The 14,180-nt window shown below is 50.5% G+C and overlaps 1 protein-coding gene across 5 annotated transcripts in view; it reads right to left on the bottom strand.

The window, feature by feature from the left end:
- Positions 1 to 5,247: 5,247 nt before the first annotated feature.
- NR2F2 (nuclear receptor subfamily 2, group F, member 2) overlaps positions 5,248 to 14,180 on the bottom strand; it is a 14,266-nt gene continuing 5,333 nt past the window's right edge. Inside the window, exons 1-4 of one of the 5 annotated variants that reach the window (XM_006870693.1) lie at positions 13,370 to 13,411; positions 12,970 to 13,249; positions 10,899 to 11,426; positions 5,248 to 8,159 (exon numbers count right to left, since the gene is read on the bottom strand). In XM_006870693.1, the coding sequence (XP_006870755.1) occupies positions 7,885 to 8,159; positions 10,899 to 11,426; positions 12,970 to 13,249; positions 13,370 to 13,411 (1,125 nt within the window). In that variant the 3' untranslated portion in view covers positions 5,248 to 7,884. Of the gene's footprint in view, positions 8,160 to 10,898; positions 11,427 to 11,649; positions 11,737 to 12,894; positions 12,945 to 12,969; positions 13,744 to 14,180 lie in introns of those variants that run through there. The other 4 variants (XM_006870695.1, XM_006870696.1, XM_006870692.1 and 1 more) reach the window with 4 other exon arrangements.

The following is a 14,180-nucleotide window of genomic DNA, read 5'->3' as shown; positions in this document are numbered from 1 at the left end:
AGCGGGTAGATGGCACAATTTTCTAACATTTACAGAGAAGAACCCACGCTGGGAGCAATAAGTCCATTTAAAAGCCCTTTATTTAAAAGGAACAAAGATAACTGACAAGCGAAGTAGAGAGACATCTCAATGAAATGTCCAAAGAAGAAAGAGAAATCAGAAGCAAATGCGAACTGGGCTTGATGGAACAGGTCAGGACTTTACTCCCCCTGGAAGGGACAGACAGATAAAAGGCACATGAAAAGTAGGGGTGGTGCTCAATGGAACTGTATGTTAATGATCACTGTCCGAACCCAAATTCGAAAAAGCCACATGCACAAACTTTAAAACGACCAGGTGGGCTCAGCAGGGCGCAGGTGGAGGGGGGCGGGGAGAGGGAGGCACATCTATTTAGCTAACGAGAGGTGGGGGGGGGGGTTGCCACCTCCTTGGAGGCTCCTCCTCAGCCTCACCTTACCTCTGCTTTTCCTAGGAGGGTCCTGGTGAGCCCGCAGAGGGTGAACCGCTCTGGGCACCCTCAGTTCCTCGGAGGACTTGGAACTGGGGTCTCTGTTCTCCAGCCATCTCCCCTACGATGGCACCATGGATCTCCTGAAGATGCCAGACCCTCTAAGATTTAGGCCAAGACTCCCAGACTTGGGAACAAAGCTGCTTTTCCAAATCAAGGGGGATCATCGGGAGTCCCCACTGATGTCACCCGCCAAAGCCAAGACAGTCCACGCTTCATTGAGCTCTCTGGTACCGTCCCATCAGCGCCCCACTTCCAAACATACATGCCAGGCCCCCCACGCCCGCTAAGAGATGAGACCTGCAGGCCAAAAGGGGAAAGAGACAGGGGGCAAGAGGTCAAGAGAGGGGCGGGCTGCCCCTGGTGTCCTGGCCCCATGGCCGGAAGGAGCGCGGCGGCTAGCGCCAGCGGGAGGTCAAATGATTATATTTGGGTGGGTGCTCGAAGACATATTTGCTGAGTAAACCTGCCTTGTTGTGTTGAAGGCGAATCCCCGTTGATAAATCGATCATTACCGTTCGGATTCAGGGAAGCAGCAAGCCGCGCCACTAAATTCATCTTACATTTGGAGCGCTTTAATAGACATTTATTAAATGCTTTTAGAGAGAGGCATGGGGCGCGTGATTACATCCAAGTTACAGACAGAACATAAAGACCCACGTTAACACCCATTTGCAGGAATGAAGGAAGAGGTGGGGAGGGGGTGGTAAGACAGAGGGATACAGCGAGAGAAGAGATCCTGCTGGCGGGAGCACAGAATCTAGGTGTTATTAACATGGTAGGATTGAGGCTCAGAAGTCTAGGGCGCAGTTCCACGGGCTTCCCCTTCCCTTGACCGACCCTGCCCCTCCCTCCTCTCCCCGCGCGCGGGTCCCAGCTCCGTGGCTGCTGAAGAACAAGGGATGTCCACGCCACCTCCGCTGACCCTTTTCTGTCCCCACCTCCATCTATTAGTCCTTTACTTCATTACAGGCCTCTCCAACTAAGACTCTTGGGAGCAGCCAAACTAGGCAAAGAGGGCAGCCCCCCACCGCCACTCGAGGGTTCCCAAACCCTCCTTTAAGGATTATCTCCACCCCTCAACCGACATTGATAGAGCTGCTTCAGGTCTCTCCAAGCACAAAGCGGACGCCTGACCCCGAGGCCCGGTAAGTTCCTCTTACTTTCAAGGTTTGTTGGCCTGGCAGGCTACTGCTTGCTTCTAGTCATTTACAGCACAAACCCACTCGTGCTTGGGGCACCTACCCAATGCTTGCCCGGCGCCCCTAGACCTCATTCTCAACAAACTGGGCCTGCAAGCCTGTCTGGGCCTCCAAAAGACCTCACGCCTTCCTGAGTGCCCCAGAGTATTGCCCACAGGTCCAGTCCCTGGGGTCGCCAGCTCAGCTCCCACAAGACGCAGCCACCCACTCGGGACGGGACAGCAGCGAGCAGAACTCCTCCGGGCCCTCCCTGTCCCTTGGTAAGGACCTTTCCCGCTATCTCAAAGTTACCATAAGAAAATAAATACAAGCGACACTGTGCTGGGTCAAAGCTCATTAGGTCGTTGTCCCGGCCTAATAGAGTAACAGAAACACAAATTATCGAGTGCAGCTTCAACACACGCTCTGTCAGCCGGAGAGATCAGCGTACCGGGAGCCTGAGTCCAATTGCACCCAACTTAGTGCACAGTTCGCCCCCACCCCCTCCTCGCGAGCAGGAGATTGGGTGGAAAAATATAATTCCAAAGGGGGGTAATGATCAAGCTTTTCCTCTCGGAAGCCTGTGCCACCTCATTTCCCATCAGTAATCCCAATAAAATTAACGTTGAGACTGCAATTGAAAAGAGGAGGGCCAGCGACACTCCTGAAATAACACACTCTCCCCCAGCAAAAGGTAAAAGCAGAACGGCCCTTTGTTCAGCTAATTAAGTAAGGCCCAACTCCGAAAGCAGATGTGTTTGCTTAGCTAATCACAAGCATGTTTCTTTCAAGGAACGCCATTTCGCTGGGGCGTGTGGGGGGTGGTAGGGGGGGAAACGACAAGGACCCCTCCAGGCCCTCTTTGCCTCGGTGCCACTCACTCCAACCAGAGGCTGGATCCAGGCAGCCCATCTCTCACACCTTCCCCCCCTCACCCCACTCACAGGGCCCTACCCCAGAGCCCAGTTGGCACCTCAGCTCTTGCCTGAACACTGAGACTGCAAGTCGCAAGGATGAAAATAAATAAATAAAAGTTTTAATGACATAAATGCCATATTAAATGAGGCAGTTTTACAATTCACTTTGAATAGGAACGCTAACTTATTACAACTGTGTTATCAGAAAGACGATAAGATTTATAACTCCAAGAGTCAGTTTGCGTCTTAATGACAATGGATGTTAAGGGGAAGAAATCTGTTTTCTATTACAAGAGACCAGAGTCCCTTCCCCATTTTGGAGCATTTACAGATGCGTCCAGGCCGGCGGATACCACGTCCCTTTGTGTTTCCATATGAAAAAGCTTCTCCCGTTCCCCTTTGGCTATGGAACCGGGTCCCAAGGCTGGGTTAGCACCTCGCTAAAACCTGGAGCTTGGGAAAAAGGGAGAAAGGAAAAGAGATGGAAGAGGGGATGGAGAGGGGGTGAGGTGGGGGTGGGGTGGAGTTCTCAGCCCTTCAGTTTATGCAAAACTATTTCCCAGTCTTTCTTTGCGATACAAAAGATGGCTTTCCCCTAAACCAACACTGTACGCAAACTCTAAAAAACTGGGGTCCTATTACAAACCAACGCCCAGCACTAACTGCTTGAAAATTACTGCATAATTAGATTTAGTTGAATTTCACCATTAATTAGGCAGCCGCACTGCAGGGAGCCTTTGAAATCTGAGAAAATGGGAAAAATCATCTGAAGCACGTTTTTAAAACCCAACTTCAATAAATCTTGAGGAGGCCTGGAATCCACAGAGTACTTCTCTCCCCTCCGGGGAGGCTGAGAAACTGGGTTCTCCAGGCCAGAGCTGGACCAAGAACTGGATGCAAGGGACGATTCCCTGATCGGCCAAATGCTGGTGCCCGCCAGATCCCTACCCCTGCAGAAGCTTTCGGAAGACCGTATCTGGGAGGCCAGGTCTTTCCCTGGCCACCCTCGCCCTCTCAAACTCATTAGAGAAAGTTGGATCCTCCGCTGCAGACTCACACATTCTAGGACCTGCGACCACCCGCCTGGATCCGCCCTCAGCCCCTGTGCCTATAACTTTTGACAAGCTAACAGCAAGTTCTGCCCAGGTCTGGCGGGGGTCGCAGGCCGGGTGCCCACTCCAACTCTGCCTGCCCTTTGCCTTAATGGACGCGACAAATGGCCGAGGTCTGTCCACCTTCGCATCTCTCACTTCCCCTAGACTATTCAAACAGTAGTACAATCGTTCTTGGCTATAGACTTTTTATTATGAATTTTAGTTCTTGGGAGCAGAATAGACAAATTCAAGCCTCTTGGATAAAGCGGGGGTGGGGGTGGGGGGAGTACGAAGGGCAACACTAAAATTCCCCCCACGAACTCTTTGGATTTCATTCACAGCATAATCCAAGACCACACTCACTTGCCTGGCAAGTGTTTAAAAGAGGGTTTTATGCCTGCAGACAGAATGGCCTTTACCCCCCCCCCCCTTTATTTTTGGGAGCCAATGTGTTTCCGATTACCCGGCCGGCCCGGCCTGGCAGCCGGCGCTGCTCAGAGACGCCATGTTGGCTGCGCTCGGAGGACTAAGTAAGAAGCGAACGTCGGGGCCAGCTTTCACACGCTTGGGCGCCCCCACGGCCCTCGCCCCCGGCCCCCAGCCTCCGCTCGTCACCGCTTGGTGCCCTACGAGGGAGAGCAGCCCCGCGCCCCCGCTCCCTGGACTCTCCGGGGGCGCGGGCGGAATTCCGCCGCGCGTAAACTGGGGGCGGGGTGGGGGCCGGTACTTGTACAGCCGCTGCCAACTTCAGGCCCCCGTCCCCGCCGCCGCCCGGAGGCGAAGCCAGCCGTCTCCGCGAGCCCAGCCCCGGACGGCGCCCGTTCACTTTGCGGGCGGCCCGGCCCTTCGCGGCCTGGGCAGAGCGAAGAGTGCAAGGCCGAGGCAGGGCGACAGCGAGCCGAGCGAGCCAGCTAACAGGCTAGAATTACACACCCCCCTCCCACCCGCCCCACTGCGTCTCAATCATCCCCCAGGTCTGTTTGAAAGTGCGAGAAGCACCGATCGCCCCCCCTCTTTAGGACTATTGTTGCATTTCGAGTCTTATTAGGTTCTCTCACACCCCCGAGCGCAAAGAGTGGTGGGGGGAGCCGAGTCGGGAAGAAAAATAATGCGGATCAGATCCGATGGGGAAGGGAAAAAACCACACAAGCGAGGAAAAAGATACTTAAAGGGAAAGAGTCGCCATGTTTAGCAGCTTTTTTCTTTTTTTTTAAAGATCTCGTCAATTTCACAGAGAATGCACTAGCTGGGTCCCAGCCCTCGTCTTTTGTCCAAATCAGTTGCAGCAAAGATCTTTTGTTCTAACTCAGCATGAAAAGAAAAACTTTCTTTAAATGCAATAAACTTAAACTGAACTCAAGACTCTAAACAGATCCTCCTCCGGCCACTCTAACTAAACATATACAAGGAGGTTTGTTTTAACGGTTTGAAAAATTTGGGGTCCTGTTTTTATTGCCTCGCGGACCCCCACGTTCACTGCTGAAACTTGGAATGAGAGAGACTTCCAATGTCTACAACACGTACTTAAAGCATAATAAAACAGGGACTGTCTTTTGCTTTGAAAATCATAAATTATAATTTAATGCCAATAATAATTTACAACAAATGGCTGTTTACAATAAACTAACACAAAACAAGGACAAGGGCCTGTGTTTTACTTATTAGAGAAACTTCACACACTCACAAGGATACCACTTGCAACTGACAAAACCTGATCTAAAGGTCAGCTTGATCCTGGCTTAAGAACATGGTTGTATTTATATATGTATATATCTACAGAAAGAGGCTGACAGCAAATTGGAAAACTCCTCAAATGCACACGTCAGACAAGACTTCTCTGATCTACATATATTGACTAGAACTGAGTATCAAAGTTTAATACAGTTTGCAAAATGATCTCTTTCCTTTCACTGACCTCAAAACCCGCCCCCCCCCCTTTTTTTAAAATGAAACCACAACGTAAGGTATGGTGGGGAGGGGTGCTGGAAAGGTTCAATAAGAAGAAAATTGCAAATCTCTCACTACTGGCTTCTCCAAACAGGAAAAGAGAAGGGGGTGGGGTGGGGTTGGGGGTAGGACCCTGAAACAAAATAGTTACTACTTCCAAATCAACACACCCTGCAAAGTATCCCTTTCTTTTTCTTTTTTTTTCTTTCCTCATTCTTTTAATTTGGCTTCTAAAGACAAAGGATCCCTAGAGCAGTACAGATTGTATCTATACAATCTGAAATGTCAAAATGCCCATGTGTTTTTATGTACATGACTCCAATGGAAAAGATTCCTTTGACCTGTGGCCATGCTCACACAGAAAAGGTAGAAGGGGGAGGAGGGAGGGAAGAAGCAATCCAACTGCAAAGTATCATATATACATGAAAAACAGACCCTTTGGTGCTGTATATAAGCTATATCATCACTAGATTTGAAATTCGCTCAACAACCACGCTAGATAAGAATCACAGAGTATTTTAAAAATCACACCTACTTAAGGAAAAACTCATTCAAAACAACTGCTCTCTATTTACAATGCTGTGATTAGCTTGCTTGAATGGGTTTCTACATATCTGTCAGAAATGTACAAAAGAGTATTTTTTTCCTGATCATAAAATAGATACTGATCTCAAGATTTCTAATACTTCCCACAATATCTTCCCTAAGCAGGCACTTAAGTGTGACAAATATAAGGGCCTTTTTTTTAACTCTGCAAAATCCATTTTTAATTAAAAGAAGGATTAGGTGAATGGGGTGGTTTACTATATTAGTATTGGCACTTCCTAAACCACAGATAAGCCATAAAGTTTAACTCCCCCCACCATACCCAAATTAAATAGGCAAGTACACTAGTCACCTTTGAACAAAGTGACTGAAGGGAGTTATCAAATGGAACCCCTCGCTAGCTCATCAAGAACTCACTGGGGTTCTTCTTCATGGACAGACAGTGAGTGGGGACAGCCAAACAGTTTCAGATATCAAATAATATTTTAATTTCTGAATACTTTCAATTTTCCTTGGAATATAACACACAAAGACTCGACCAAACAGTTCAGTTATTATAACTTTTACAGTATACAGAAATGTTGCACTTAAAAAAAAAAAAAAGCCTTCAGTTTTTTTTTTAAAACACAAACTGTAAACTCTAAGATACTGAATCAATCACGTTACCTATTAAGTGCCAACAGTGTTATTTTGTCATGCTGATTTCAATGGTAATTTTTAAAAAGGGAAAATATCAACAATTATAATACAAAGGGTTTGCAAATATACAAACAGATATAGGATTTTCATAACAATTCAAGAACTAAGTGGGGACCCAATTCAAATTACAAAAGTTCACTTTTTATTCAAAACCTCAGCATGTGTCTTGGACACATTCCTAGGCTGCCAATAAATTCCACAGTTCGTTCTCTTTCTTAAAATATTTTTAAAAAGCTAGGTTTGTTGTGGTGTCTTTTTGGGGGTGGTGGTGGAAGGGAGGGCAGGGCAGGGCAGGGGAAGTTAAGTGGTAAATGTGGTTCCTCCAGTCCTCTAATTAGAGTACTCAACTTCACCTAAAATTTTTGGTCACCACTTTTAAGTGCGTTTCCATCATCTTTGAGTTCCTTTTAAAGTTTTATCTCTTCCTATGATATTTTCATGGACTAAGTTTTAATTCTTGCAGAACATATATTTTAAGGATACACAGTTTTTAAGAAGCCAAGATTATATCAAAACTTATTATAGAACCACAGAGTAAACTGGTTTGGAACCAGAAAAGTACAAAAAAGAACAGCTAAAAGTACATAGACACAGGACAATTAATAATTTGGAAAAAAAAAAAAAAAAAGACTTACTTTCTCCATTCTGCTAATTTTCTCCCAATCGCTTTAAATGCACTTTTAGCAAGTTTTCAAAATTTTACCAAAAAAAAGAAAAAGACTAATTTCCTTTTTATACAAAAATGATAAGTAGCAAGTTGTTCTGACCGACACAGGAGTTTTTTTTTTTTTTTAATGCATTCTGTAAAAGTTCACTTGACAGTCTTTTTTTTTTTTTTAATTCACAGTCCATTAAATTCTTCCCCTCTCTTCTTTTAGCAAACTTGTAACATCCTTTTATATCCTTTCTTAACAGAAGGAAATTAAGCAAACAAACCAGTCTTTTGCCTTTTCTTTCTCTTTCACTCCCCCTTCTTATTTTGATTGATTTATTTATTGAATTGCCATATAAGGCCAGTTAAAACTGCTGCCGGACAGTAACATATCCCGGATGAGGGTTTCTATGGGGGTTTTACCTACCAAACGGACGAAAAACAATTGCTCTATGACTGAGGAGGAGACGGTGCGGAGGGAAGGGAGGCGAAGCAAGAGCTTTCCAAATCGTGTTGGTTGGTTGGGGTACTGGCTCCTAACGTATTCTTCCAAAGCACACTGGGACTTTTCCTGCAAGCTTTCCACATGGGCTACATCAGAGAGACCACAGGCATCTGGAAGAATTGAATAAAAAAAAAGAAGAAGAAGAATTCAGTCATCAGATTAAAAGGTTTGAATTGGGTCACATGAGGTGTGTGCTCAGTGCTCGTCAAACTACTCCAACCAGAGTTCAAGCAAATACCTCTGTACTGGAACCTTGGAGAGGGAGAGCCTGCCATGGTCCTGGGGTATTTATTTCAAAATACAACCCCCACCCACCCCACCCCACCCCCACCCCTGCGCCCGGAGTGCTTCGGCCTTTCACTATCCTGTCCTTAGGCTAAGTCACTGAGAGGCCCAAGCAAAAGTGCACTAGGTGAATCTGACCCAAGTCAGTAAACAGATAGACAAACAGACAAAACCAAAATTGTCAGAGCTCCTCCCCATCCTCCTCTGTAAATAATAGTTTTGCTTATAATTATATAGTTGGGGGGGCCGGGGGAGGAGTAACAACCCGGCCCAGCCAGGAGTAATGGCGTCCAAGACCCAGCCTCAGAGTCTCCCCAAAGAGGCGATTCATTTTTCTGGCGTCTTTGAAACTGATTTAAGTGGCCCTTTAAAACTGATCTTGTCAGTTTACTCTATTGAAGGGCAGCCATGCAAACTGTGATCTCTCTGTTCATTTGAGCTGTTTCTGTCTCCCCCCAACTCCCCCCCCCAGCTTCTTCTCTCGCTTTTTCTCCCACCCCCACCTTCATTTTTGAAAAACCAGGTCCCTCTAAGAAGACCCCTCCCTGTTATCATCAGGAAAACACTTTTATTTTTCTGATACGTGAAACTACAATAAGCGCCTTTGAAATGAGAGGCTTCTCTGAGAAGGCGGTGCAGGTTGTGACCTGACCTTTCAGGGCTCCCCAGACAAGACTGGGACTAACACATACATATTGGGAATCATTAAAACAGAGATTTGAAAACAGCCGTCACCACCTCCACTGCAACTGGAGCATCCTCAGTGTGTATCTAGGGTCTCTGCAGGTCTGCAGAAGGTATAGGTGTCTTTGATCAGGAATTTAAAAATCTGTTTGCACAAGATTCCTTCCCTCTGCATGAGTACTGTGTGCCTACCCCTGAATCAGTTAACAGTAACCTTTATGTCTTTGTGTGGCCATTTGCATTCTCCATGCAGGCCTCTACATTTTGCAAATAGTAATAAATTAAACTGTTAGGACAGTATCAGACATTTCTTTCCTTGAAAGACCAAGGGTAAGACTGAGAGTTAACAATAATATCAAGAAATTCACCACAGTGTTGGCGATGGGAAGGCTGGGTGTCAAGCTGTAGAAAGGGTGAAGTTGGCTGTAGTCTATCTGTACATTTCTATCAGGCAAATGCACTACAGAAGACAAACTCCCAAGGGGGGTAGGAGTCTAGATCTAAGTCTATGCATACTGCTTTTCTGCCCAGACACTGCTCTCTAGTTGATTATCTTAGGATTTCCAAAGGCAGAATTTCGAGTGGCTATGGTGGGCACTTTTCTATAAAAAGCAGCAATTTATAAAAGCCGGCTAGTTGAGGACCCAAAACCTGGAGTGGATTCAAGTAATGACTTGGTTCCCTAGACTTTCTTGAAACAATGAGGAGAAAGCAATGAACCCCCTTTTTTTCTCTCACATAAATTAAACATCCCTCCTATATTCCTGATCATAAGCTTTGAGAACTGCAGCGGATGACTTAAGATTTCCAGCCCTGCCGAGCGACATCCAAGTGTTTGTCATTCTTAACCAGGTACCCCTCTCCTCTCTTAGCCCCTCTTTCAGTCGTGACAAAGCGATCAGCTGACAATTCAGTACAAGATCCTGAAAGAATGTTTTCCCTCCACCTGGGCTCGCCCAGCAGCCGCCAAGTCTCAGGTGTGGCCCAAAGTGGGAAGCCAGACACCTCCAAAAATCATTTGGCCTCAAAAGTTAATTAATATTAGATGCATCCCTCACACAGGTTAAACTACATGCAAACTAATTAGAGTTCATAATGCAGTGAACGATGTCTGATAACTCCAGCACTGTTTCTGTCCAGTCCAAGCTGTCATACACTTGGTGGTATTTGAAAAAGGCTGAAGTGTTTGTCTGGGCAAGGGGAGTGAGGAGCCAGAGGTTTCAACTCCTTGCACCATCCTAAGATGGTCCCTTTCCTCTTCTTGTCCTTTACAGACACCCCCTGACCCTCTCTTAGCAGGCAGCGTTATCTTAATAAGGATGGCACTTTGAAAACTGCTGCCCTAGTGTTGGATTTGCCTGAAGCTCTAACTCCTACTGAGTTAACGGGCATCCTTTCCCCCTGCAGGGGCAAACTTTCTCCTGCAGGATGTCAGGTCTACTTCTGTGCCCAAGGGCTTTTCAGCCAGGCTGCCAGAGAGCCAGCCAGGGATATGAGGAGATTCCCTAGGCCCAGTTGGTCTAGAGGGCCTGGGGTAAGTGAGGGAAGCAAGATGACTAAGCCCTTCTTGCCCACACTGCAGGAGGGCACGAGACCCATTTTGGGGGGAGTCTGCGTTGGAAGCACTCTGCCTGCAGTCCAGCCTTCTCCCCAGTTCCCACAACAGTGGGGGGGGGGGAGGGAGGGGGGACAGCAGCTGTACAAAGTTGTCACAGCAAACAGAACCCAACAATTTAGCTTTACAAGGGGGAGGGGGTTTGGACTTGCCCTGGGAACTCCTACGTTCTCTGGGCTCGAATTCCGGGTTAGGAGGCTCGGGCAGGTGGACCAGGGTCTAACCTCTGGCTCTCAGAGAATGAAAGGGCAGGGCTCCTTCCTACCTGAGGTGAACAAGACTATGGCCTTGAGGCAGCTGTACTCGGCCGAGTCGACGTGCAGTGCCTTGAGTTTCTCCACTTGCTCTTGGAAGATCCGTATGTGGTCCATAAAGGCGACCACCCGGTCGGCGGACATGGGGGAGGCGTGCAGGCCGGCGGCGGCCAGGAGCGGAGCGACATGAAGGGGCATGGAGCACTGCGCCGCGTTCAGCACAAACAGCTCGCTCCAGGTGAGGCGAAGCAGGGCCACTTGGTCGGTGATCTGCAGGTCGGGGAAGAAGGGGATGTTCCGGGCCCACTCGACGGCGCTGAAGAGCATCCGAGCTGCCAGTTCGCAAATGTTCTCAATGCCCATGATGTTGTTAGGTTGCATGCACTGGCTGCCGAAGCGCGATGTGGGATAGGGCTCGGCGCGTAGCAGCAGAGAAATATATCCCGACAGGTACGAGTGGCAGTTGAGGGGATCCCCGTTGGTCAGTGCGAACTGCCCGTGGGTCGGCTGGGTGGGCGGCATCCGGCCCCTCTGCACCGCTGCGAGGAGGAAAGGAGAGACCCCACAGTTAATGGCCGGTTTCGGTCCCCAGCTCCCCTGGCGAGGGGTCTGCCCTCACTGGACCCTACCTGGCCAGGCACCGCATAGCGCGTAGGCCAGGCAGGCCTGCCCGCTCACCAGCGCTCCAGGGCCAGAGTCCTGGGAATCGCTTAGTGCTCTCAGCGCCCAGGCAGGCTCTGACCGCCTGGGCTGCACACTTGCCTCCGGGGGCTGCTCGAGGCTGGGTCTTTGAGGGCCCAGAATTGACCACTTTGTCTTGGGGTCCCCGACGTTGTGGGCAAGATGCAGCATTTTCCTCCTTTGCTCCTCAATAGCTTATATTCCTTATTGATTGGAGTGTAGTGAGCGGGGGAGGGGGCGAGTCTGGGGGGTAGGGTGAGATTCTTTTTGCCAACGACAAGGATTCACCCCAGACGGCCCGTGGCTACGCCGGCACAACTCCCCCCCTAACCCCGCAGCTCCAGTGGTATCCCAAACCGGTGGAGAGCCCCGGTACGAGATGCGCGAGGAGCCGAGGTCTGGCGTCTGCCTAACCAATATGCTCGGAGGAAGCGAGGCCGAGGGGAAGGGCGGAGAGAGAGGCCAGCTGAGGCGAGAGGAAGCGGCCAGGGCCGGCGGAGCTCAGGCATGGCCCGCGGAGGCCGGGGCGAGCCAGCACGCCTCGGACTCAGGCTGTTATCTGACGCCGGACTGGGAGAGTGGCTCGCGCCGAAACACAAAGAAAGCCCGGTGATCGCTCGCCCCAGCCCGGAGCTCGCGCCCGGCGCTGAGCGCCATTGGCCGAGCCCGGCTCGCAGCACTGGGCGAATTTCGATCACAAAGACCCAACTCGCGCGGAGCGAAAGCCACGCCGCCGCGGGCCCTGCGCCCACCCTTTCCGCACTCCCTATGGCGTTCTCCTCCTTTCAAAAGTGAAAGGAAGAAAGCAAACAGAGGTCTTTTTTCAAGCAGAATGTTAATCCACGGAGGGTCACATGAGCGCTGCCCGGGCGGCAGCGTTAAATACGACGAAGTGCATAAAATTGCCATTTGTAATTTGAACCTCCTGTACAAAAGTACAATCTCAGGTTGGTTTTTTTTTTTTTTTTTGGAGAGGGTGGGGGCTGGGGAGAAGGGTGAGGAGGAGGGACATATGTTGGACCTGCAGGAAAAACAAGCCGAGAGAAGGGGAATAAGGGAACAAGCGAGGTAAACCAGGCTTAAAAACAAAAGCCCAAACCTCAAACAAACACCACCACCCCCATCCATCCCTAGCAGAAAGGCGAACTCTCGCAACCAACGCATGAAAACAGCCCGGAGAGAGAGAAAGAGGGGTCAGGAAGAGAAACCAGTCGGCCACAGCATGCAGATTTGGGACTCTGGGTTCCAGTGTGGAATTAGCTTCGAGTAGAAAACCCCTTTCCACTGCAATACGAAGAGCAGAGCGTGGCAGTTCTGGTTCCTTACCCAAAGCAGGCTAGTCAAACGCACCCAGGGCCCCGGGACCCCAGGCGAGGAGGGTAAGAAAGGAGAGGCCGATACCTTCCCGTCTCATGCCCACTTTGAGGCACTTTTTGAGGCGGCAGTACTGGCATTGGTTGCGGTGGTGCTGGTCGATCGGACAGTTCCGGTTGGCGCGGCACGTGTAGCTCAGGTTCCTCCGCACGCTGCGCTTGAAGAAGCTCTTGCAGCCCTCGCAAGTAAACTGACCATAGTGCTTGCCGCTCGACTTGTCCCCGCACACCACGCACTCGATGTGCTGCTGCTGCTGCTGCTTGTCGCCGCCTGGGCCACCAGGGCCGCCCTGGCCACCCGCCGCCGTCTGGGCCGGCGTGCTGGCCGGGCCCCCTTGGCCCGGCGTCTGAGGCGTGTGCGGGGCGCCGGGCGGCGGGCCGGGCACTGGCGGCGCCTGCGAGGCCTGGCTGCCCTGGGAGCCCGGCACCTCGTCCTGGGGGTCGCGCCACGTGCTGACTACCATTGCCATATCTATGGGGGCCGCGTCCGGACTTCCTGCTCCCCTGGCTGCGGGCGGCGGCGGCTCCCGGGGCTCGGGCTCCGGCGCGCCGCCTTTTGTGTGTGCGAGGGTGCGAGAGGGCGCGGGAGGGCGCCGCGAGTGGCTCAGGGGCTGGTTGGTTGAGCTTGGTTAGTTTTTCCTTTTTTGTTTCTGCTTTTGCAAAGTTTTGTCGATTGCTTGTCTAGCCCGGTGTGTTTGTTTTGTTTGTTTCCCTCGGCTCAGCTTTGTTGGTTTCGGGGGGCTTTCCTCCGGGAGGGGAGGGCAAGGGGACGGGGGAGAGCGAGTGGGAGCGGAGCGTGGAGCGAGAGAGGGAGGGGAGGGAGAGCTGCAAGTCGATTGTCTGGCTTCGAGACAGAAGTAGGAGGCAAAAAAAAAAAAAGAAAAAAAGAAAAATATCTCCGAAGCTCTCGTTCTCACTGTCTCCCTCCCTCTCTCTGCTCACTCTCGCTCTCAGAGCTGGTGTGCAGCCCAGGAGTAGGGGGAGGAGGAGGAAGAGGAGGAGGAAGAAGAGGAGGAGGAGGAGAGGAGACTGTCCGGGGGCCAAGTCCAGGGCAGCCCACACTCAGCCATTCAGGAAAGCCATCAAAATCAGGAGGACTCGGTGCTTGGAGGCGCCGGGCGCGGGCGCGCCCAAAGCCGGGCAGGCCGGGGCGGAGGCCGGCGGCCCGCGGAGTGGCGGAGGGCTGCCCGGGTCCGGGGAAATCAGCATGAAAGTGGTCCGTGTCGGGCGCTACGCGGC

The sequence above is a fragment of the Chrysochloris asiatica genome, unplaced genomic scaffold, assembly GCF_000296735.1.
Source record: "Chrysochloris asiatica unplaced genomic scaffold, ChrAsi1.0 scaffold00148, whole genome shotgun sequence".
In the NCBI taxonomy this organism is placed as follows: domain Eukaryota; kingdom Metazoa; phylum Chordata; class Mammalia; order Afrosoricida; family Chrysochloridae; genus Chrysochloris; species Chrysochloris asiatica.
Note: the sequence above shows the minus strand (reverse complement) of the source record. Positions and strands in the feature narration are given on the sequence as shown.